This window comes from Tauraco erythrolophus, chromosome 2, assembly GCF_009769465.1.
Source record: "Tauraco erythrolophus isolate bTauEry1 chromosome 2, bTauEry1.pri, whole genome shotgun sequence".
In the NCBI taxonomy this organism is placed as follows: Eukaryota; Metazoa; Chordata; class Aves; order Musophagiformes; family Musophagidae; genus Tauraco; species Tauraco erythrolophus.
Genome location: NC_141466.1, coordinates 116681224 through 116707425, shown reverse-complemented (window position 1 = coordinate 116707425; position 26202 = coordinate 116681224). Strand labels below are relative to the sequence as shown.

The 26202-nt window shown below is 39.1% G+C and overlaps 1 protein-coding gene across 23 annotated transcripts in view; it reads left to right on the top strand.

Moving 5' to 3' along the window:
- Positions 1 to 26202, top strand: part of NRXN1 (neurexin 1) — a 763795-nt gene that overhangs the window by 445785 nt on the left and 291808 nt on the right. The window contains exon 1 of one of the 23 annotated variants that reach the window (XM_086630307.1): positions 25643 to 25895. The exons of the other annotated variants lie outside the window; for them this stretch is intronic. Coding sequence (XP_086486433.1) covers positions 25643 to 25895 — 253 coding nt within the window. Of the gene's footprint in view, positions 1 to 25642; positions 25896 to 26202 lie in introns of those variants that run through there. 23 annotated transcript variants of the gene reach the window in all.

The following is a 26202-nucleotide window of genomic DNA, read 5'->3' as shown; positions in this document are numbered from 1 at the left end:
AATAAGATACTTAATCCTACACAAATATAATTGTATACAGTGCAATTTTGACATTAAATTTCGGTCTGAAGCTCTTAAGATTAAATGCACCTCAAACTTTGCAACTGCTATTTTGAGGAAATTGGAAAATTCAGTTCTCTGCTGTCTTACAGTTATACAGGTAATGTACATTGAAAAGAAAATAGACAAATAGCTATAGTTACATCAGTTCTTGCTTTTGAGATATATAAGTTTATAGGGCACGTGACATTTTTTATGTGCTTCAAGTGGGACTTTATTACTCAAATGTTTAAATGTAAAATATTGAAAATGTTTTCCTTCTCTCAGTTTTCACAGATGTTCTTTATTTTTAAAGTAAATATCAAAGATACTTTGAGGCAAATTCTTATCTCGGTTATATCCAACCAAGCCTGCCAGTTTCAGTGCACTTGCTTAAGCATGTCTAAGCATGGTTTTCTTCCCTCTCATGTTTTCCCACCTATTCTCACTGTCATATGCTTCAGTAAAGCCTAAGTTCCATATCTAATGTTGGATTCTCTTAGCACAATCTCACGTGGCTTGTATTAGCATCTTTTAGAAGACAAAGCAAGAGATAGTTTTACCTTTTTCTTCACTGATTTTCACAAGGAAGCTATGATCTCATATTAGCTATTTATCTGTAAATAACACCTTTTTGTGGCAGAGAAGATATGTTCTTCATGTAATACGCTAGATTAAAATCTACTCTCAATGCTTGAGTAAAAAGCAATTAGTTCAGGTTTTAAAAGGTCTTAATCTGTGGCAGCGTTATGTCGTATTAAATGTAGCATCTGGAAGATAGCTAGTCAGAGAATTGAATATGGAAGCCACTTGGAAATGAAAAAATTAAAGCAGAAATGGGAAAATTAAACAAAGAAGCAGCATCTAGGTCAAAAGAGTAGTGAGTTTGCTCTTCTAGTCTTAACACTGTTGTTACTCATTTTATGCATGCTTTTCTCTGATTGAATCTCTTCTACATTCTGGTTATTTATTCTCTCCTTAAATGCTGTGGTCAACCCTGCCTAAACATGGCTACTTTTCAGTGATTGGCTTTTTGTAGGAAACTTTTGTCAATAATCACAGTTAGTATTCCTCCTCCCTCATCCAGCTTTAAACCCAAGTTCTTTTTGATCCTTTTTCATAGATGGATTTCATCTTCATGGAGACAGACCTTCTGCCAGCAGATACTGCTAAGGTGGATTACAAATCTCTGTTCTTTGAATTAGTTGGATGTGTGTTTTGTTTTTTAAAGTCTGTAGAGCCTCAGTGCCAATTTGTTTATTCCTTTTTAGAAAGGTTATGGCTGTAAGGTGACGTGTGATTAGTACTGTTATTTTTAAATGTATATAGTTTTGCCCTAATCTTTAGTGTTTTAAAAAAAGGTCTGAATTTTTAAATTATTGCTACTCATTATGCATTTCTTATGATCATTTGACTTCTGAAATCTTTAATTGGTTTATCAATGACATACAGATTATAACTTGAAAAAGAAACACCTCTAAGATTATCAAAGATGACAACTGTTTGATAAATTGATAAGCAAGTTTAATAACTTGCTTCATTAAGTAGATGTAGAAATTAATCTGCAGAGATATTTACTTGTAAAAAGAGCAAGTCAATTGCTCAGTAATTTTTTTTAATTATAATAACAAATCTATTACCAAATGAAGCAGTTTCTTTGGCTGTCCATCTCTCAATTGCACAGAAGGGTAGTGCTTAGTACAATGAGATCAATTAAACAGTAGACAAAATGTTCCATCTTACAAATTACTACCAATTACTCTAGCTTCCTTCTGAGTTCTGGGGTCTGTCAGATTTCTTTGAAGCTCCTTTTGGAAGCTTCACAGTCAAAATCAAGATCCAGCAATTTATAATTCAACAAACCATCATTTCCCAAGTTCATGCAAAGTGACAATCCCTAAAAGAAAACATCGAATTTATTTTTTTTAACCTAACAGACTTATCTTTCCCATTTTCAGACTCTGGTTGCCAAACTGTCCTAGTTCCAAGGGTAACCCAGGTTATTTCTTACGAGCATTCCGATCAAAAGCAATGTAAATAAGTACTGGAAATCACACAGAAAACACTGTGTCATTAATTGTGACAACTTAGCTCTGAAATATATTTTTGATGCTTTTTGCACTGAGTTGTTCTGGACCTTTTAAGATATTCTGATGGTGTGCAAATAAAATTATCTTTTTTAATATTCTTGACATTATCTTCTAATCTTAGATATCCAGATCCCAAATAATTTCTCTTCTAATATTTTTTGCTATTACTGAGAAATCCATCAAGGTTTGAAGTTCCCAAAATCCACCTCTCAGTGGCCTTGCTTTCTACATAGACGTGCCATATACCTCCCAAACTTGATTTCTATTTTTAAGTATGCTAAATTCTCAAATTGTCCAAGCAATTTTATCTTGTTTTTAGGCTTCTGCACAGCAGACAGCTCCCTGGATCAAAAACATTGTACAACATGCATTAGGCAATATTAAGGCTAGCCAATTAAGTGCTGCTTCTGCTCAGTAGAAGAATATCTCCTTTATCATTATACACCATCAGCTTTCTAAGCCCTCCAAGCAATGAGTCTGACAATTATTTCATATTTCTGCTATACCTACAAAAATGCACTGTTCTTCCTGAGCCTTACTACCTGCTTTATTTTCGTATTGCATTCTTGACTGTCGCTCACCGTATACTGTCAGAGGGAAGAATGTCACCAACATTGAGAGGAGTATAAGGGCGGCTCTCAGTACCTCTAATAACTCTTAGCAAGTTTACATGCCAGGGTTGGGAAAATGGCTTGCAGATTACTGAGAGTCATCAGAGTAAGAGTACTTTTTTAGAAGAATAAAGTCTTCATATTTTTCAAGTTTGAATAGCAAGATAAGGAGAAAACAGTTTTCAACAGACATCAAAACAAAGAATGCAGATAATTGTTATGGTGTGGGAATGCCTCTGGTCTGAGAAACTAGCAACAGGTTGATCAGGATTGCTAAGGGAATAGGCGGTAAGTAGTTGTTGTTGTTGGGGTTCTGCTGGGTTTTTTTTTAACCTAAGTTTGATTTCTCGGAGAGAGTTTCACACTGATAGTAGATATTTCTGCTCCAAGTTTGAATTCTGGTCCTTTATATGCAGCTTTATGGGGAGCACTAAGCCTCTGGTCTTAGGCATTTACCCAATACCCCCAGGAAACCAAAGCTCAGGCTCTGGAACCCACGTCTTAATTACACTAGATACTTCTATGAGCAAATGCAAGGTATGTCAAGGAATATTTTAGACTTCAAGAGCAAGTTAAGCTATCTGAGTAGACACAGTTTCAGATCCCTTCAGTGCACTTTGCATTAATTGGTTCTAATTCTCTAGCTTATCCCTACCCTGAAGGCTCTCTGATGTATTCCGGTATGTCCTAGGTTCTTCTGTTTCTTTACTTGTTTCTGTAGTCTTATTTGCTACTATCATAAGCTTTCAAACTTTCTGTCTTTGTCTTCTTTCATGTTACTACTGAAAGGTGATTCTGATGAAAAACAGGAAAGGGAAAGTACCAGCACACATGCTGAGATAAGCTATTTAATCACTACTTCTTTCAACTTCGGATGTTACAATTAAGGAATCCTTATTTAAAAGTCCACTAGCTAATATTAAAGAAGAAAATAAATCGTAAAAATAGATTCGTGGTGACTAGCATAGATCTGTATGAATGGGATCAATTCAGGTAGGCTACAACATTTGATGCAAGCTTAATGTACATTTCCTGGTTTTAAAATTATTGTCTTCTCTTATCCTTCATGAATGCAAAGGAAACTCCACAATGGTTAATGTGAAATAATGACACGCAATGACAAAAATACTCATGTTTTCTAAAGGTTTAGTGATATGATTCTTGATAGCTCTGCTTCCTGTAGTGTTTTAGTGCTTAATTGTGGGAGGATTTATACACAGTGTGTGTTTACTAGTACTGGTTTTATGCAGAAAAATAAGGCAACTATCTTCTTGCTTTGATCTTTTCTTTCTACTCGCTTAGTAATTTTTTGTTTTATTTGCAGAAATAAAATAAAAAGCAGTAAGGGTGAGGGTTTTTGTTTGTTTGTTTCATAGTTTTACAAGACACGTCATTTATCTCGTTCTTTATTCTGAACTTACGGTCATCATTGCTTTGCATTGTAATATATGCAACATCAGCAGCAGGATATATCTAAACCAAGAGAGAAAAAGTCATAAAATTAGACATGAACATATAAAGCAGGGGGAGAGGAGGAGAACAACGTCATATACACTGAAATATTACATATACTGTGCAACAACCACAAAACATGCAGTATGCAATCCACTTTGAAAATAGCAGGTCTGTTTATATGAGCAAAGTGAATTGATAGAAATTCCTTTACAAGCATGTTCTTAGTTCTTTAACTTTATTTATTGGAATTTAAATGTATTATACAAGAACAAATCTTTTTATAGATACTGCAACAGATGGTCAAACACCATGCTTACCTACAATTATATCCAAAATTAGCATGGCTGGTTATATCATCAAAGACAATAAAGGAACAAATGTTCACAAGCAAATCTGAACCATCAAAGGTCCAATCTACCCTGCAGAAATCCAGTAGGCCAAGTAACATCCAGAATCTACACCTAGTGCTCCCAAACACTGGAAAGTCTGTTGGATGAAGAGACGGATTAGAGTTCCTCCCAGCTGAAATAATTCATTAGTTTGTGTAAATGAGTTTAAATCACGTCAGCTAAAATAATGTAATTTTTTTTTTTGATCATAGCTTTTAAAAACCTTATTTCTAAACCAGTGTTTTTAAAACCCCGAAAGTACAACAAAACCTAAAATCATAAGTGTTTTCATTTGGCTAAGAAAAATTGTTTTATATAAAGCACAACAACCGTTTCTTTTGAATTTGGAAAAAAGCCAGCAAGTCAATTATTTGTTCAGTTCTATTTGCAGCAACACAAAATAGCCCCAACTTCCATATGGCCGCAGCGGCAGACGCTGCTTCCAAGGTGGGTTCTTCTGCTCGGAGATATTTCGTGATAGTCTTTGTCATAGATAGTTGGGATACTCAGAGCTGGCCTGATTAGCGGGGTACTTACACAGTCAAACCAGAACTTAGTAATGCCTAAACATCTGTCTGTGGAGAAAGTGTAAAAGAAGGTGGCTACAGAAGCCCTCATCTTTTCTCAAGTAATTCCTCTCAAGGTTATTACAGGCTGGTTAGCTGATAAAAGGATGCCATTGCAGTTCACCTCTCTGACGCAGACCGAATCAATTTTTGCAACTTGCGTTTCGGTATCTCGCAGTGTAGACAGATAGAAGTATTCTTCAGTATATTTTCCTTTCAACACCAGTGATATGGCTTTCATTGTTGCTCTGAAACAAATCACACTCAATCTTGAAACCCTAATTCACATGGGTAAAGATTAGACTTGACCCATTGTTTTGGCTTTTTAAGCACTTGCCTTTGTATCTATTGTCTGTCAAGTTTTCCAGAGTGGTCTATTCAGTATTGTCTCCCTGAAGTGACTGGTTAAAATTTGTTTGTGTGTGAGTTGAAGGGAGTGAAAATCAAGATAAATACTTCCATGTTACCTTTTAAAACAAATATAAATATAAGAAATTATTGACTGTTTAATATTTTTCTTTGTCTATATTCATTACAAATCACTCCATATCATGGTTTGTTTGATATTTATTGTTCACAGTTGATATTTGGTAAAATATTTTATAATACAAACTTACTGATTCCTTAATTCCAAACCTTCGTGGAATTCATAACGTTTTTGATTGATTTGCAATTATTTGAAGATTTTAAAACACCATGAAAATTAACAGAACTGCTTTGAAAAATGTCATTAGAAAAAAAAAAATATGTACTTTATAAAGAGCTGTTATTTATTATTTGTTCATGCTGTTTATAGAATCTTAGCCCTCAGCATCGCTAACTGAATTGCAGGTGAACCTCACTTTCACTTTTGCTATGTGTTTTTTTTTACATATATGATGCATTTATTTACAATAATTAAGGAGAGGGGAGGGAAGATCCTTTTCTGTACTTCCTTTGGAGAGTAATAACCAAGATGCTGGTAGTAATGTTAGCCGGTATGAAGCACATCCTAGCTTAATTCTGCATGCATGTTTGCTAGTGTCGTCACCATCAGTGCTAGTGTCACTAGTTCTGTATGAGAATTAGTATGAGAGTGTGTGTGCAAGAAAGGCAGTAGGACTGTATGGCAAATGAGCAGCTCTTACTTGACAAATGAAAGCTCCTAATTTTTCAAAAACATCACAAAGAAGTGCTTGTGAAAACAGCGTAATGGAATGAATCAGGAACATAATTTTTGAGTACTGATATTCTTAAAGCATAAATCAGACCTACTGGGCTTCAAATGACAACTCCAGCCTGAATCGTCTCTACTCAAAAGTTGTGCAAACCACTAAAAGACATCAAATGAGAATGCCCATCAGTATATTTTCCACCAAAACCCGGCTAAGCAGTGCTGCAGAGTTTCTTCTCCCTCCCTGTGTAGCAGCTGGCATGCTTCCATCAGGTCTCTTGCATACACAAACTGCTATCATGTGGAGGTGATGGAAAGCAGAAGCGGATAGTTATTTTCATTCCCTGTGCAATCTTTCAGAACTTATTCCCAATAGTTTGTATTTCACGTGGCAGGAGAGGAGAGCACCGCTTTGATAACGGAAGCTTTACAGAACAAAGGCCAAGACTTAGTTAATCTGTGATTGTGACTGCATGCTCATTGGACTCTTACTCCTTAATAGTCTACAACAATTTATAGTCAGATTGTTCCATGATAATAAAATATTGAATGTTTTTGTTAGATAGTTCCTTAACACAATTTGTAAGCCCCAGTCACTTGCCTTGTGGAGGGGCTTCATATACAAATGTAAATTTAAGGCTATAATCCCCAAGTGGTTTGCTGTGATTTCTAAACCTATCAAGCAACTTGGGTTGATTTTTCATTTCCAAATGAAAGGTAGAATGCTTTTCTGTTGTTTTGGCTAAGCCCAGGGGATTCTTGTCTATTCTAGCTGTATTTCACCCCACTACATTTTCAGAGTTAATTTGAATATATGGTCAAAGAGAAATTTTTAACTTAGAGCATTGAACCTAAAAATAAGGACATTAAAAACACCACCACTGTATGAATAACAGTGGGAATCCCTGTAATTCAGATTGCATCCAAGTAGTGAACTCGGGAGCATTCCCACCTCTGGATCAGGTCATCTCTCAGAATGAGAGCTCTTATCCTGACCCCTTCGGGTGCACCGATCCTGCCTGCACCTTGGTTTCCGTGGCCAGGGAAAGTGAGCCCGTAGACATGAATGGAACCGCCAAGCCCTTTAAACCACTTCTTGAGTGTTCTTTTGTATGGTTCTGTGCCTAAAAAAGAATTTGGCCCTCTAAATTCCAGATTAAAAGAAAACTTAAAAAAAAAAACAACCAACCAACCAAACAAAAAAACTTTCATTAATGAACTTGCTGCAGTTAGGCTTGCAGACTGTATAGCAAATAAGCAGGAAATCTTTAAAGGAGAAAAAGAAAAGGAAAGAAGGAAGAGAGACTTTGATAGTTTGTTACTGAAAGATAGCATGATCGTGCTGCTTCCAGCTTGTTGAAATATAGTTCAGTTTATGTTGTTTTAAAAATAGACAGGTATTTTGTCATGGCATGACTGCCTTTCAATTTAAATGACGTTGTATTATTCTGCAAAACCAGAAGAACCTTTCTCTTTGGGATATTATCTGCATGGTATTACGATTAGATAAAATTAGATTATGGTGAGCATTTGGCTTAAGTTTTTTCCATGTTTGCCCTTCTGCAGAAAGACAGTTTGCCTGTTTTCAGTATAATGCAAAAGATTTTGTTTCCCATGTTAACAGACATATTAAATACCTACCAATATGGGCTTTATGCTGGTTCTTTGTTAATGTGCCAACCAGTGGCTCCTCATATAGAAACTGTTACTGTTCTGTTGAAATCAGTGTATGTGTTGACTTGCATCAGTTGAGCATTTGTCTATGTGTATTTTAGTCGTAATTCCTAAAATTCTTAATCTAGCTGTGACTTGAGCTCCTTTTCTTAACCTTGTAATCTGGAAATAGTAACTTTCTATTATTCTCGTTCCATTTAGACTGCATTTCCATCTAGCTGAAAATGGGGATAATAATATTTTCACTTCTAGGATAAGCAAAGCTTATTAGTTAGGGTTTGTATGGCAAAATACAGTATAGTAACAGTAAATAATTAAAAGCACTTAAAATTCAAGGAAATATTGTATCACTGAGGAACATAAAGATGTAACTTAGAGACAATATCTTACAAAAGTGTATGTGTCATTCTCCATGGAGGATTAGGGAATTATATCAGTATACAAAATTATTGTGTGATTTATATGACTTCACATTGCAGTAAATGAGTGTGTGAGAGGTTCCTGAAATCAAAGCTTAGGAAGCCTTAAAAATAGAGAGTGGAAAGGAGAAGCAGATTGATGCAATTACAGGTCCTATCAACAAATTAAATCTGCTGCTAACAACAGTGTTACCTGTAAAACACTCTAAGGTTAAAAAAAAAAAAAATTCCTTCCTAAGTGGACTGTTCTGAAAATACAATTTCGTAGTGTTAGTCATGCGGTAGTAGGTCTGAATGCTTAAAGTATATTACAGATGTTTCAGAAAGCTGCAATAAAGCATGTATTTAGTAAAGGAGACTTAACCCATCCTAAGTATTCCATGATTATTTAGGTAAAGTCTTCCTAAAAATGACTGCTTTTTTTTCATTTAGTAAATTACTTATGAATATGAGATTACTTCAATATTTATTGCCTCAATCAGGAAAGCATATGAGCAGAAGCTTTCTTGGGGACTGTTGAGAACCTCTGAAATGTTGCAAAGGACATACAAACCCAAATATAGACCTTTCTCTTTTTTCTCTTTCACACACGCAAGCAAGCAAGTGTGTACACACACACACACACATCACTCACACTCTTTGTATTCTTGTTTCATTTCCCCATGGTCTGTTTTATAGCTATGGTGATCTGCCCAGCAGTCAGTATTCACCACGCAGGCTAGATGAATTCTCAGGAAGGCAGAGAAGCCTTTTTTTGATAGGAGGGTAAGCAACGCAACCTAGTTGTACTGCTGTGGCATTTTTTTGTTGTTGTTTTTGGAAGGGTTTGTTCACTTGTTTGTTTGGGTTTGTTGGGTTCGTGTTGTCTTTTTTTTTTTTTTTTTTTTTAATATGATCCACTGGAAAATGTATTTGGAGAGAAAAGCAACCCATAATGATGTTCTGTTAAAACAAGTGATGCTTGGCTTGCTGAAAACCAGAAGGAAAATAATGACATAAAAATTGTCCTTGTTCAGAAGCAGTAAGCAAAGATTATGTATAATTGGACAGTTATGAATCAATGAAACTGTATACTTTTTTATGCATCTTGGCAAAAAGTCAAGATTCCTACGTATAAGAAATCAGGATCAGAACACTTCTAGAACAAAATAATTAATTTCTTTTACTTTGTGTGTTCTGGGATGGAACAAGATAACTTTGTTCTTTCCATTTGAGATGTATTCCATTTCAGTCCTGAAGCTTTTCTGAAATATGATGGAAAAAGCTTCACTTTCCTTTTCGAGAAGAGCAACACTAAATTTAAACATCTATTTCATAAGTATATTAAGGGAAAATAATTGTGAATTACCAGATTTTGCTATCATGTATTCTGCAGTCACTTGAATCCATTGATAGAATTACAGTCTAGTAAGTTGAATGCTCCTGGCTTTTATTTTGTATTATATTAAGGATTTTGGTTTCTGTGTCCTCTGCTTCTCTTCATTCTCTTATTCTACTTTCTGCACATCCCTTCAATACCTCTTTATTATTTCCTAGATCTTGTGATGGCATCCTGTTGGATAGGTTTTTCACATTCCTCTAGTGATGCCAATTCTTGGATTTGATGGGTACGACATTGCAGCTGTGAATTTGATTAGATAATAATGAGGTTTACTTTTATCCAACTGTTCTCATTTTTTTTCATCACAATTCTTTTATTATTTAGATGCTTTATATTTTCCAGATGTATTATCCTGCTGAAGAATCTGGAATAGAACCATAAACCAAGATTAATTATTTTAAAATCTGTAGTTAGAAAATTGCAGAGAAGTACTATGAAGCAGGAAGGTAATGCAAAAGATGTCAGAAAAGACTCACATGCTTGACAAGTATATTTTGAGGTAATTTTTTTGAATGGAAATGCAGCTATCAGCAGTGGAGGAGAGAGCTGCAACAAGTTTATTTTTAAGCTGTGAGGATGCAGTTACAATATGGATCAAAGGAAACGGATTCTTTGAAGAACAGTAGACAGGGAATTACTGACAAGGGAGTGTCCTGCTGAAAAGAAATTCAATAGTCATGATGATCTCTAATGAATTTAATAAATGAGGGACAAATCTTGAGATACTTTATATACTAGCAAAAAGGCAAAGTCTTCTCCAAAGCGGTATGTAAGCAGCAGAAACCTGCTCTGGCAATATTCTCTCACTCTTCGCACCAGTGCAACTTACCAGGGAGAGAGAGCAGAAATTATGACTATCAGGACACTTGTCAAGGATGTAATGGATGAAGTTTACAGAGACACAACTTTAGGAAGAGAAAAAGAATTTCTACTCCTTCCTATCCTGAGTTACAATAGATCATAACCCTAGCCCTCTCCTGTGTTGAGACTATAGTTTTCTCCCTCATAGCTATTGCAAGCAAATTTTACTCAAACTTGAATTTGAAATTTTAAAGTAAGTTCTTTCAGTCATGTTTTAGTTCTCTTTTGAAAGTTTCATGCACAGTCATCCAAATCTGTTCACTGGGTACTTCTTCATTTAGTACATGTAAGCGGCTGCATGTAAGTTCAAATCGAACACCACGGTATCCAACTATCTGAACAACTCAGGGGTAAGCTACAGAGAAAAAATCACTTACAGCATGAAGTTGAGAATATTGTTCAATAAAATGTGGTAATTCTGTAGAGAATTAACCAGATTTGAAACTGGAAGTTTTCCTAAATAGCATGATTGAAGGTTAAATCCCATGAGAACAGACTATTTAATGAATACTGTTGAGCCCACTGAGTCCAGGAGCACAATGTTTGAATCTCGTGTGTGTTATAGGTCACACTAAATAATACCGTCCAGCCTTAGGAAATAAGGTCTAATCACGACAATTTCTGTCAGTGTTAAAAGCTGGCAAATACACACACACACATATGCCTATGTGTTTATGTCAGCTAAAAGTACATATGTCACAGGATATTCCTCTAAAATCTTTTCTACTCATCTAAAATCTTTGTGCTTGATGCATTTTCTTCTTTCTTAAATTCATTTGGAGTTGTTTTGTTTTGTGATCTAGAAGAAGAATTTAAGGTAAAATGATATTTGCTTTTCTATTCATTTGTTTACTATTGGCCTAGATAAGGTTGGTTATTCTCATTTTTGTTTTCTAAGAAATGCTTCAAACAGGCAAATAGACCTGTCATCTCTAGTAACATCACATATGGGGCAAAAGAGTGTGTTGATAAGATGTTTACTCCTACTTATTTCTGCACCAACTCTGGACAAGGCGAGGCCTAGAGGAGAATATTTTCATTTCTGCAGTTTAACAATTTCCTGCACAAATGAGTGCATGCAGGAGTCCTATTCATAGAAATAAAAAGACGAAAGAGACTGCAGGACATCATCCCAGTCCCAAAAAGATAATCAATTATATTCGAGCGATTCTAGAAAGACTTGTGTCTACGCTGTTCTGAAATAATTCTAACAGCAGAGACTCCATCGTCTTCTCGGTGATCTTTTACAGCGCTTCCTTATCCTTACTGTTGCAAAGGTTTTCATAATATCTACCCTGAATCTTAATTGCTGCAATTTAGCACATTTCTTTTTGTCCTATCCATCATTGTTATTGAGAACAGGTTATTTCCTTATTCTTCTGAAACAGCCTTTCATGTATTTGAAGGCTATTACCATGTTCCATCTCAGTTATCTCCTCTCTAGCCTAATTCTTTCAAGCTTTATCACATCTCGTGTTCTCTACACTCTGGTCATGTTGCTCTCCTCACATTTCTCTCAATTGCCTCATGTCTTCCTGGAGTGTAATGTCCAAATTTGTACCTGGTATCCCTGCTGAGGCTTTATTAATGCTGAGCTGAAGGGAAGAATTACTTCACATTTTTGCAGGCTATATTTGTATTTCTACGTTCCAATATGCTGTGAGCAGAAGCCGACTCACGGTGTCACCCTGAACCACGCTGAAGCATGGAGGCTCACACTAAAACTAGGCAACTAAAGAGAAACGAGGTATCGATCATTTTACCCTCCCACATATCTACTAGATAAATATGATCAAGGTTTATTGAAGATTGATCAACTGAAAAGATATGGGAAAAAGTCCTCATCTTGAAGAAAAAGGTATTTGCTGTTTACCACAACAAGATATCAGTAATCAACATTTACTAATTTCAGAGTGCTTGACTCATCCACCAGCCTCCGGAAATTTGGTAGTCTTTCTTATCAGGAGAGAAATCATGCATTGCAGATTAACAGCCAGGTTTGTGTTCATGCTCTGGGTTTTCTCAGTCCTTGTGTTTGCAGTCACCTAGGTCAGAAAATTTCCTAACAAGGTTTATGTATCTATGGCTAAACATTGATGAAATAGCTGCTGATCTCATCGCTGTGAACAAAAACCTCAGTGGTACAGCAGCTTTTTCCTTCTCGTATGAAAAGATTAAATTGGAGATTTTAAATAAATTAACAAAAACTTCACTGTTGTTTACCACCTGAGTCTGTATTGAGTAGCGATGCAGGAATTTCGTGCTGCTAGTCATACTTACAACCAACATTTTCCCAAAATGCAGCAGTACTGTAAAGGAAGAAGCAAACTTCTCCAAATGCATAATTACAGTTTTCCTTCTGGAAAACTGATCTTGTGAATCTGCTTATTTCTGAGCTTCTTTAGTGGAAGAAAGCCTTTGCTGTATTACTTACACATTATAAATCTCCTTTGATGCAAAAACTGAAAGAAGTGCAAACTAACAATGATACATTTTATAGACCAAAAAGCTTTTTCATATACTGAGTTGTATAATCGAAGCCCATCTTGACTAGGTAAGTTACTTTAGAAGTTTTTAAGGTTGTAAGTTATTTCCTCCTGTGCAATCCAATAGCTTGTTACCAGTTAAATATAATTACATTATAATGTATATAGATCCAAGTTTCTGGAGGAATTCCACAAGAAGCAGCTGCACTTGTGGGCCATACTGTATATCTAATGGATATCTATTTTAATGGCATAAACATTGCTCTAACTCTCTTTTTGCATTAATGATAAATTGATCATTAGTGTGAAGTAGGAGAGAATTAAAAATGGCTTATAATAATTTATAGCTCATATTGATTTTGCGGGAACGTTTTAACACTAAGGTAGCGTCCAGATCTTTGGCGTGTGTAAATTCCATTCAGGTCAATGAGATATTGGCTGAAACCATCCAACAAGCTGTCTTTCAGCTCTCACTTTGAGGCTTTCAGCTACAGCATGCGTATCAGAGCTTGAAAGTATGTGGCAACATGAGCACTACTCTTGCATACGTTGTAATTCATAAACCTTTGGTGTAGTTGTAATTCTAGTGTAGAATTTCACTCTTAGCCAAAGGAGGGTTGCTCATTGTCCCATAAAACACAAGTGCAAATGCTGGTTTCTGCTGCAATGGGAAGGTAAGAAACAGGGATCTGGTCTCAAGTTTTGTGTTAGGCTACATGATTGAAGGCAGGCATATCCCCTCTTTGTGCAACAAAATGTAGATCATGTGCCCTGTTGCGTACCCAACGCACTGACTGTATCCCTGTTAGGTGCTTGACACAGAGGGTTTATCTCCTACCACCACTTGACCTCACGCAGGTGGTGTGCCCACATCTCACACTGAGCTTTATCACTAATATTGTAAGTTTAAATCTGGAAACAGCAATTAATATCTAAGGCAGAACAATTATATTTTCATTAAAGCTAGTTTACAGGAGCAAAGTAAATGGAAACCGTGATCCTTAGTGCCAAGTATTATAAGTTTATATCATAATGTTTAATATTCCTTCAGTACTTTTGTGTTCCTTGAGTAGGAATTGAATGAAAACAAGGTAAAGGCTTTCAGAGCATTACTTAGAGCAGTTTTATTGAGTAAAGTACCCTGATTTGAGCTATAGACCTATAAACTTAACTAATTTTAGGTTTAGATATAGTGCTGAAAAGACAGTATTTGAGAGATTTATTTGATTCTAACTAAAAAATAGTAACAAAGAAAAGGCATTTATTTTTTTTTAAACCAAGACCACAAAAAATGATGAAAGGGAACATAATTTTTAAAATTCAATATTTTTAAAAAATTTAATTCTTTAATTTTCACAATGTGTTTCCTTTATTTTTCACTACAAATAATGTGAGACCTTTACATGTTACCAAGTGGAAAAAAAAGTTTCACTGCAATGTTTTCCTTGGCTCCATTGCTTTCACTGCTTTATAAAGCACTTTTAATACATCTGGATGAGAAAGACTACACTAGCACTAAGCTTTTTTTAAACAAAGCAGCCACAAATCAGTAGCATATACAGTACCAACTCCACTAACAAAAAGCACTTCTGCGAGAGGCAGGGATATGGAAAAACCGTGATAATTCATATTATGTGATTGTCTTCCTCCAGTGCGTGGCATAATTCTGATTAAAATTACTGGCAGTACTTTGTGTGCATCAAAGGAAAAACAGCTCCAGGAACTGATATCCTGTTAAATGTGGAAGAGCTATTATAGGCTAGTGGTTCAATATGGTGGTTTTTGAAAACTTCCTAGCAAAAACCATAAAGCTTTTCTGGGCAGTAATGCTGAACTGTGTAACCAAAGATGGCCAGCAGCGCACCCATATTTTCTATTGAAATTTATGATAATTTTAGCATGTGCAAAGATTCAAAGAGCAGGTTTCAGTCCATTATCCTTTTTAGAGCCCCAGTCTTCTCATTGTACTTGTTAGAAACAAAATTAGATCCAAGGGTGTTAAAAGAAAACTGCTAGCCTTCTAAGCCTTTAAAAATATGTATGCGTCGTATATTTTTTCTCTGAGTACATCCTTTATTATGCAGTGAAATAAATAGGTAAAATTAGGCAAGTTTTGATAGAGCCATAAAATTGCAGCTGAGAAGCCTTGCATTTTCTTTCCTGTTACAACCTGTTTTTAAAAGATAAGTTGGTTGTGACTCTTCCTTTTAATTATATAGCAGATGCCTTGTCTTAGCAAGGAAAATTTTCGGTGTAATTAATTAAAAACCAAAACACAGGTATGAACTGAATGATTTTCTGGTTTTAATCTCTTTATAGGTGTGGCTATTATTTGCATATATGCTAAGGAGAATGGGCTTTGTTCAACAAAGTATCTTTACAGTGATAATCCTTTCCCATATGAGTTGTCCTACTAAGTGAAGCTGATCCGTTATTTACAGGATTCCGTTCATCTGTGTATAAAAACTGAGGAAGGCCCACGCATCCATAATTATTATAAACATTGGCATTTATCATGAAGCCATCTCGAAGTGCTTTTAACACAGTATTGGCTTTAAGGCGGCACTGCATGTTCTTGTCAAAGCTTTAGAGATACAAACTTGGAGGTGGAGAAGACTTAATCCTGCAATGCACTGTTTAATAGCACTTGAAGATGAAAGCCTGTGAAACCTTTCAGCATTGGTATGAAGGATGTAATTCTACTAAGCCTTACTCATGCAAATAATCTTTATCCTTGTGACTGATAACATTGACCTAGCTTGTCAATTAGCTATTAAGTGACTAATGGTTTGTAGTGATTTGCCCGAGGTTGCACTTGAAAAGCTGTGGCAGAGGCAGATGGAGAACTTCCATGCTTTCCATACTACCAAAGAGAAGTGTAGGATAACGTTTTAGATGAGGGTATGGTACATCACCCGATAACCATGTATCATCACAGAAGTAATTAATTTTACAGTGTCACTGGATGAGAGATGTGTACTGTGACAGTAAAATGTAGGTAGCTGTCTTTATTTCAATGTTTCAAAGACAGTCTGTATATTTTCTATATTAGAATCCCCTATATTTGTCCTTAGGAAAAGAATAGAATGCATATATCACCACATACTCTCCCTCATTAAGTTAATTATCTTTGGCTTCTGTAGTAGCTTAATTTTTCTTGACCTATCAATAGGCCTGCTTGAAGAAGTACAACATAAAGGATTTTATCTGTGTTATTGATTGGCTAGAAAGTGGTGTGTTTGGGACTTTGTTGGAGCTTCTCTAGTGACTATTTATTTAAATTGGGAAAAAAACCCCACAGTGTTACTTGAAAAAAAAAAAAAAACAAAACACCAAAAACTAGAACTTTCATTTAACATTACAAAAGAGGGCATTGCTTAATCCTTGAAGTAGGAAATTGCTTTTCTTCATGATCCATTGCTTTCATACTGTTTCTGGCTGCTGGTGCTGAAGGAAAGAAAAACTATGATTCTCACTCTGTTTTCACTGTATCTATTTTCTTATCCTCTGCAAAAAATTGGCTGCTAATTTGTTGTTGAAGTAAATAAAGGGAGGAGAGAGCTTGGCTATGAAAAGATCTTTTTGTCTCAAATGGGCATTTGCAAATATGGAAGCAAAGCAGAACTTTAGGTGGGAAATGGAAAAAAGGAAATTAAGGATTTGAAATAGTCTATCAAAGCTGAAGTATATGAGATATTGCTATTCTTTGAGATGCTGTTATGGGTTTATACCTAAATTCAGCAGTGTGTTCCCAGAAGACAAATGTTGCTAAGGAATGTTTTTTTTCTTGTTTTCTGATCTTGTACATATACAGAGAGAAAGAAAATGACAATTAAAAGCAAAAGGCATAGCTGGCTGAAAATGGTGGTATCTTGTTTCACCTTACTTAAAACGCATTCTTTTTTGTTAAAAGCACCTATTGTTTTATTGCTTCTAATACGCATTACAAAAATACAGTGTGTTACAGCTCAGGGCTGGAAAACACTAATGGACTGTAACTAAGGAATGATTATTTAACTTCAGAAGCTACAATATGTAGTTAATGATTCTCTGACATTGTCAGGACAGGTCACAGAATGCATTTTAAAGTAATTATAAGTTAGCAGCAATGGTTTATATTTTTCCCCTAGCAACAGCAGTAGAAGTTGTATTTTTTCTCTTCTATCAGTGGTGACTCCTGTTTCTTTTTTTAATCTGATTGCTTTTTTTAAAAAATCCATTTAGTCTTGCAAATCATAATCAAAGGTTATGCTAGCAAAATAGCAATCTGAAAATAATTGTGATAGTGAGTTTTTGATACTGGTATGTAACAGAAGAGATACATGTAGGTTTTATTTTGAGTTTTTGCTTGTGCTAGCTATATGAGGAAAGTAGCAAGACCACACCATATGCCCAATAAAAGCTTCATTAGAAAGGCATTAGTAGATTAATCCAACTTACTCTGTGGTTTATTTTATTTAGAATGTAATAAGGTAAGTTCATTAGTTTGCAGACTTAATGTTTCCTACTGTACCTCAAAGCAACCAGTAACAATTCCACTGAGACTCCGCAGATCTCACTAACACCTGTCAAGATAAACACATGGCTCTCTAGGGGAATCATCTTGGCAACATAACTGAGGAAATCTGGAAGAAAGTAAGTCTTTCACACACAAAAGAGTGTTACACAGTATAAACTTGATTAACGATTTTTCACATGCCTCTGAGGTCATATATCTCTTTAAAGTGAAAAAAAAAGTCAAATCAATCTCTGAAGAAACAAATATTTTGGAATGTACAATACTGCATTTGAAATGTATTTTAAAGAACTTGAAGGATGTAGAATAATTATGCAATTTGAATTGAGCCTCAGAAAGGCTGTCTGAGACCAGCAATTGAGTCTCCATCCCCCCAGGGCTAATATATTAGATTACAAGGATTATTGTAGTGGCAGTATTGGTGCCACTACATTTAAGATTATGTCAGCATTTCCATTTTAAACCTGTATGTTCAGAGGTTCATAACTCAGCTATAGAAAATTTGCTTGGCACTACAAACAAATAAGGTTTCTGCACAATGGTGACACTTTTTCTGAGGAGAAAAAAAAACACAACTCAAACAACAAAAACAACAAAAAAAAAACACAAAGAAAGAGGCTTAAAGCTAAATAAGTACTGGAGATTTTAAAGTTATGAATGCCAAAAGTTAATGCCATCTTCTTACAACTCTGCTTTTTAAATTCAGTTATTTCTATAGCTGACTTGTAATCCTACTGCTGTCTGGAGTCTAAAGCAATGTGTTGAGCTAGAAGAGTGGACAGAATGGTAGCAGGCTGTACATTACCCCTTTCTTTGCTGGTATTATTACAGGAGTAATGCGTTCGGGGGAGGCAGGAGGTGGAACTCGACTGTACATCCTCTTTTCCACCAAGGCCAGGAAGAGGGTGGGGGTTGGGTGCCAACCATGGATCATGATGGGTGATATCTTAGAAATCCTCTCAGGAAAATCTGCTTAAAAATGCACTCCTGACTATTACTAACTTCAGGCACTCCACAAACATCATTTAGGGCTCTCCTGGCTAGCAGGGGGATTCTCACAAAAAAAAAAAAAGCAACCAACTTTGCCTTGCAAGGTTTTTAAACTGCATTTCCCTGTTTCAGGGCAATTGCACTTTGAGTCTAGAGTGAGTTTGGCTTTGACATGGCATTTAATATCGCAGGTATTATGTATGGTAAACAACAAGAAGAGTTGTCAACAACCCGATACACACAGTTTTCCTATTTCTAGAGGCCTTTATAAACAAAAGACTTTGCATACACTTTGTATGCTTGTACTGGATACAGAAGAGCACAGCGCTGGGTGCTGTTATTGGCATCTGTCACTGATCTCATCAAACTTCTTGATGACTAATTTGCAACCTATTTTTATAGATGTTCTTTTTTTTTGTCCCTAACTGGAGTTTTTGCTGACGAGTTCAAATTAGTGGCATTTAAGCTGTAGTCAGGGATCTCTCTTTTCTGCGGCAATGCAGTGCCAATTCCTGCGGCAGCACTGGTAGAAATCAGGGAGACTTTTGCAGGTTCTGCAGCAGTCTAATTGCCCGTAGAATTAACTGCTCATGCAGTAGTCCAGAGAGAACCTGAGTACAGCCTGCCCTGCTTGATACAGGACTACAAATCTCTTAAATACCTCCATGTATAAACATGTGGATTTGGCCTTAATTCCTGTGGCTTTATATTGGAATGAAAGGGGGAATATTCCCAAAGTGTTAGCACCCTTTGTGCAAAGTTAGGCACAAAAAAAAATATTTTAAAAAATATGAGATTAAATGACATTGCAGCACTGGCAGCCAGCAAAAGACAACCCTCCGTGGAGTATGAGCTATCCTCCTCAAGGCAGGTCAAACCAGGGCTGACACAAGTAATGGAAGATGAACTTGGCAAAGTGCCCTGATGACTGATGGACCAACCAGGGCTACTTCAGACCAAGAGGGAGCTTCTTTTCAGAGTCAAAATTCCCCGTTGGCTAATATTCTCCTACCGGCCTCTTCTATTCTAAATTGAAAGGATCTGGCTTAAGTGCGTGGTTTCAATAAAATGAAACAAAATAAAAATCAGGTTGCTTTTGACAGCAAGGAATAGAGAGAAATAGATTTTTTCTGTCTTTACGCACGCAGAGTCAAGAAACATTTATTATGATGATTTAAGACTATTTGGACTGACAGATTTATGGACAGAAAGACTTATTAACTGTACTGGGATTTATTTTGGACTATACATATAGAGAGAATAGCTGCACTACAGGGAAAGCAGTGTGTTTCCATTGTAATCTCCCTTTTTTTTTACATGATCACCAAAAATCTGAATTTCCATGTGGTTTATGACTACACAAATACTCCATCCATCTCTCCTAGAATTGTATTTTTTACCTTCCAAACTCACATGACAAAGTTTATTGGCTTCATTTCTAAAGTAAAGGGTTTCTGCCCTAAGTTACGCAGGGTTAGGACACAAACTGGCCAGAGTTATACACGGATGACAGGCCTTGGTTCAATATCTTGCAATTCACTGGTTTTGAAGGAAACATTATCTGCTGTTTAAAAGAGGAAAATTAACACCTCCAATGTTATTGGACATCGAAAGGTCTGAAAATGAGACATTTTTAGTATTCGGAGATCCTGTGTATAGGTCTTTACATTCCTTAGAGTTTATAGTGGTAAGTGGAAACGTTGGCTTGAATGTTTTATTCTCTAAGCTGCTGTCCGTAGGATGTCTGTAAATTCTGGCCTGCTTAATTGTAATCACAAAACGTCCACAGGTTTTCAAATGAATTGAGATTCCATACCCAGTAGTGCAGAAAGCTATAACAGGAAAACATAGGAAGTGTGTTAAAGTGTTTATTGACTGGTATTCCCTGTAATACCGATATGTATTTGTGGAGTTTTTTTACTGAGTTTGCTGAACAGCACTTGAGCTTCAGGAGTTTAAGAGTGGATGGTGCAACATTAAGTGCAGGATTTCATCTCTGGAGAACAGAGGTGGCCAGAGAAGTCTGGTCACATAAGGTAGCACTTAACCTAAAGGAGCCCTGAATTTAATGGACAACTTCTGCTAGTCTAAGGCACGGTCTGCACTTGAGTTTTGCTGGTGTCACCAAAGTTGTTCATCTTAACGTAGCTGCATTGACAAGAATCAGGGTGTGGAGAGATATGGTTGTACCAGCAAGAAGTGTCTGATTTTATCTGAGGAAGTAATGCAAATGATACTCATGGAAGTACTTTTTCTGTTTGTATAAATCTTCTTTAGGAGCATTTGGTGTTTATAGGGTAATGGCATTAGAAGAAGCCAGGGAAAGATATGTTTTTACAATTAAGGATATTCTTGCTCAAAAACTTAGGAATCTATTGGTATTAACAGAGTTCACTCAGTGGAAATAACTTGATTAAAAGTCACATTTACTACCAATGTGACCTGCACAGAGTAAGTATTGAATGGGGTTAAAAAACCACTAAATTAACTTCACTTAGCTAAGTTTCCAAAATACTCAAAAAATACCTTGTGAATACTATAGTTTATTTTCACACTTTATTTGCTATGCCTACAATGGGACATTTATTTGTTTACACAAACTCTTATTGCCTTCTTTCCTACCACTTCTGCCTCCTTTGAGTGAATCTTCACAAACTGATACCACAATGTTGATTGTGTTGAGAGTACATGATTCTGTGCCCTTGGCGATTAGAACCAGATTATTTCAGCTTCAGCTAGTCCTCAGCTAACAACGATCCATACTCTTATGTCAGCAGGGGGAAAAAAGCAAGTATTTTCAATAAGAAATGCTGCTTACCATCAGTTTTCATAATGTTTACTTGCAGATGCTTTTAACTTTTACTTTTCATTAAAAAGCTTAACTCTGAGTGCTAAGACACCCAATTAAGCTTTTTAAATAAAACATGAAAAGACTGGAAGTATCTGACTACCAAGATTTGCTTCAAATTGGAAAGAAGTGCTTGCTGTTATCACCAAAAAAAAAAAAAAAAGAGAGAGAAAGAGATTATTTTACGTCCTGGAATTTCCTTCTTTTGCCTTCCTATCCCCATCTGCCTTTCACTAGGTTTCATACACACTTCTTTCTTCACCTTCCTTTTCACTTTCCTGTTGTTCTTTCAATTCTCAATCTTTTTATGATATTTTCTCCAAATTACTTCTCTCCATTTTTTCACCCGTGCACTGTATTAGTATTTCTCCTCCCCGAAACTTGGATAGTCCCCCTCTTGTTTGCCCCTGTGGTTCAGAGTGCAGAGCCAGGAAAATGTCAAATGTTATTAAAATTAGACCTAGTAGATACAAAGTGCTGAGCCCATTGCCAGATCCAGAAAGGGGTGCCTACTTAACGGTCAGTCTCCCCATTCACATTTTGACAGGGTACTTTAATGAGAGTTAGATGCCTACATAGCTTAGGAAGCAGCAAAATAATCCATTAATTTAACAGTCCTTAAGTATAGTGTTTAACATCATAATGTATCACCTAGAAATGACCCATTATAATCTATCCAATGAAAAAAAAGTTCTCTAAGTAGTCTCCAAACACAGATTTAAACTAGAAACTTTAGTGGCAGTTATGTATGTGCACTGCATAAATAGCACACATTTAATAATGCTGAGCACTTAAACACCCTTTTTATCTTCAGTAAAATATTAAACGAAGTACCTTTGAAGTACCTAAACATTTTATTCATTTCTCCTTGGTATTTAAGAACTTTAGGCCTCCCTGACACAGTAGATGGCAGATGTAGTAAGAATTTAGATTAAAGTGATCAAGCTACAAATATATCCAAGACAGAGAAGAACCTGTACACAAAGTCCTACTGAATCCACACCAAAATGTATTTTCGTCCAAAGTTGAATAAACTATGCTCAGGCTGGAAGGGATCTGGGGAAAGCCTTTGTCACAAGGCTACACATAATGGGAACCCTGCAATGGGGAGCCAGCTGTGCTTTCCGGGATGCCAACAGGGAAACTCCCACTAAAAGGTGGTGGAACGCAGCTCTTGATGGAGGCCCTAAAACAGCCGAGCAGAAGTTAGTCTAGACAGGACTTGCCAACTGAAATTGTATCTGAACAACTGCGTTGCCAACTGTATAGTTACACGGTTGGCAATATCGGCTTCCTATTTCAGAGAAGTGATAACAATTTTAAGTTACTCGTCTGTAGGATGTCTAGAATCATTAAGAACAGTCAGTTAACGACTGTATGTTTCTAAACTGGCAGCAACATGTGAACAGTTTACTGAAAAACTAGTTCCAGTGACTGACTGGAATATTTTGTTTCCTGAGTCTGACTGATAGAAAACCTAGTGATATATATGGATAAAATTTCTAACGTATATTGCTTGCATGAAGAGGAAATTCAACATCAGGGGCTTTAATTGCAGGAGAGTTGTCAAATCCAGGCTGACCGTTTCTTTAAGATTTCTTTCATTTTTCCTGCTTTCCTTAACTCTGAAACTTAGAGAATCTATTGTATTTTATTTTCTAAGAGGTGACACTGCATGGCAGTTGCAAGCTGGTAGTTTGGAAGACTGAGGTTTCTTACTTCTTTTACACGAAGGCTTCCTAAGACAGGTGGGAAAAGTCACCGTCTTTCTCGTAAGCTGCCTTTCCCTGTGACGAGCCGGAGGGTGGTGGTAGAGGACAACCCCCGCCCCTGAGGACCGCTCCCCGGGGCCGGCGTGCGGCGCTGGGCTGGCGGAGACCGGCCGGGGAACCGCTCGCACCTTCGCCGCCTCCCTCGCTCTTCCTCCGGTGCGTCCGCGCAGGTCCAGGAAGCGCAGAAAGGGTTTGGGCGCTAAGCCCGTGGGGTTTTTGGTTTTCCCTGAGCGCTTTCATCACTGCATTTAGGTTTTTTGACTATTTACCTCGGCGCCTTTGCAAAACTTCCCGGTTTCGCGGCGAGGCTGCGGTGCGGTGCGGCCAGGCGAGGAGGGGTGTAAAACGCACCGCCCCCGGGGCGGGGCAGGGCGGGGGGTTTCGGGGGGGTCTTGTCGCCGCCATGTGCGGTCCCCGGCAGGGCCCCGCGACGAAAGGCGTTTGTCCTCGTCGCGGGGGAGCCATCCTACCCTGAGCTGAGCAGAGCCGGGGCGAAACACCTTCCTCTTTCCTAAGCCTACGCAGCTGAGTGAGGGTTGTGACTTCCCTTCGCATCCGCGTGAATTAGAAAGCGCCTCAGCAAATTGCAGTGGTTTGCGTTTAAATTAACGCGAAATGTATATACATATATATATATACAAAAACCAACCCCGTTCTCACACCCACTGCTCGCCCTCTCCCTTTCACGCATCCGCACCCCGCACCCATGATCTCATGCTGCTGAAGGCATGGCACAAGATCTACGGCAGGCTGGAAAACGGGGGAGGGAGGGAGGGAGGGAAGGAGGGGAGGAGGGAGAGGAGGCCCGGGAGCGAGCGGCTCACACCCCCTGCTGTGCCCAGGTGCGGTACTGCAGGGGCTGCGCCTCCCGCGGCTGCCTCCGGGGGGGAGCACGGGACCCGCCGAAGGGGGGAAGTGTTTTCCCTCTGGATGCAGACCTTCGCTTTTAAACGTGACATCTCCCACTCTCGGCGGCGGGGGGTCGAAGAGCCCTTCCAGCTGTTTTCGGGGCAGGCGCGGGGCCCCGCACCCGGGGGGCGCTGCGGGCGCTGCCGGCGCCGCCCTGCAGCCGGGAAGCGGGCGGGGGGATGCTCAGCCCAGAAACGTTTTTTTTCAGCCCAGTTTGTGGCCGCGTCTGCGGTGGGCAGCCGAGGTGCGGTAGTTGAGTAGTGTAGGGGAAAAAAAAAAAAAAAAAAGATAACCCTGTAACTCTTTGTTACGCGCTGTGTGTGTAATTACCGGATAATCAAAGCCGGTGCTCGAATAGGTAGAGAGAAACATCTGATGGGCGAAGTTTAGGCCAATTAAAAGCCCCGAAATCGTTCTTTTTACCATGAAAGTGGTTTTTCGAGACACTGGTACATCTGAACTGTCAGAGGAGGGGAAGCGCTCCCGCCGTGCTGCTGACTCCGCGGCGCGGAGGGGCGGCGGGTGGGGACGGGCGGCGTGTGCGCGTCCTCCGCGCCGCCCGAGCCATCTTCTGGCAGCGCGCGGCTCCCGAAAGGCAGAGGAGAGGGAGCGCGACTGTGTGGGAGCTGAACTCAGCCTCCCTCTTTAACATAGGCTCGTCCTCTGCATTGCATCCGAGCTTCAGCGATTTGCTGTTGGGAGACTGCAGATTTGCATAGCCCTGCTCTTCGCAAGCATGGTTGTTTTGGGTTTGGGTTTTGGTGGTGTTTTTTTTTTCCTCCCGGCTTCTTTCATAAGGGTGCACTCTTCTCCCTGAAAACATCCTTGGCTATTACTGTCAATAATCAGACCATTGAGATTGCCGGAGCAGCCTGATTATTGTCTGGCGGCGTGTGCGAGCGTGTGTGTTCGTGTGCGAGTGTGAGTGTGTGTGTGCGCGCCGGGAGAGCTAGCTCGGTGAGGGCTCACCAGTTTGGAGATGAATGGAGGGAAGAGCAGCAGTTTGATTTTTCTCTGCTTTCCCAGCGCTGGCTGATGGAGTGGCATCCCCTTTTTTCTCTCGTAGCAGAAATGTGGCATGATTTGCTGCACAGTGGATTACTGAGGATGGGGGAATGCTTGGCACTCTCCTAGCCCTTGCAACTGTGGAGTATTGTTAATGAGCACCAGCCCCGCGAAAGCTGAAACTAGCGATTGTTTGAGCGCGGGGCTTTTCCCTTCTTCCACCTATTTCCGAAGGCTCTGAACTGCCTGGATTCTCCGCCTCTGACTATGTCTCGGATTGTTTTGGGTAGAAGACGACCTGGAGAAAAGGATCCTCGTCAGCTTTCCCAAAGGGAAGAGATGGCTCGCCTGGTGCGGTGAGCTGCAGCCAGCGCCGTGTCCGTGTGTGCGAGCGCGCCTCTGCCCAAAGTTTGCCTCCTCTGCTCCGGCTGCTGCTCCTCCCGAGGACGCCGCGGGCCGGCTCGCCGTGCAGCGGAGGATGGGGGGGCTCCTCAGGGGCAGCCCGGAGCCGGGACCCGCCAGCAGCAGCAGCACCAGCGGCAGCAGCAGCGCCGGGGGCCGCTTGGCCCTGCTCTGGATAGTCCCCCTCACTCTCAGCGGCCTCCTTGGGGTGGCGTGGGGCGCCTCCAGTTTGGGCGCTCACCACATTCACCATTTCCATGGCAGCAGCAAACATCATTCAGTGCCTATCGCTATCTACAGGTCACCGGCTTCCTTGCGAGGCGGACACGGTGGGTTCGGACGCCGCTCGGTACCCTGCATGGTCGGGTGCGCGCCGCGCCGTGCCGTGCCACCCGCCCCGCACCGGCGCCCGCCCCGCAGAGGTCAGGCGCGGGCTGCCGGGACCCCCCGGGCCGGGGCTCCTGCCGCGGTCGGTGGGAGGAAGGCCAGCGCGGAGGGGAAGCGGGAGAAGGGCTGGGGGGCGGTCCCGTCGGGCGGGGTGCGGGCCCGTCCCGCCGCTCCCGCCTCGGGGGACGAGGAGCCGCCGCCAGCGGCGGGCTGGCGGGGCGGGGCGGGGGGCTCGGCTGGCCTCCAGCC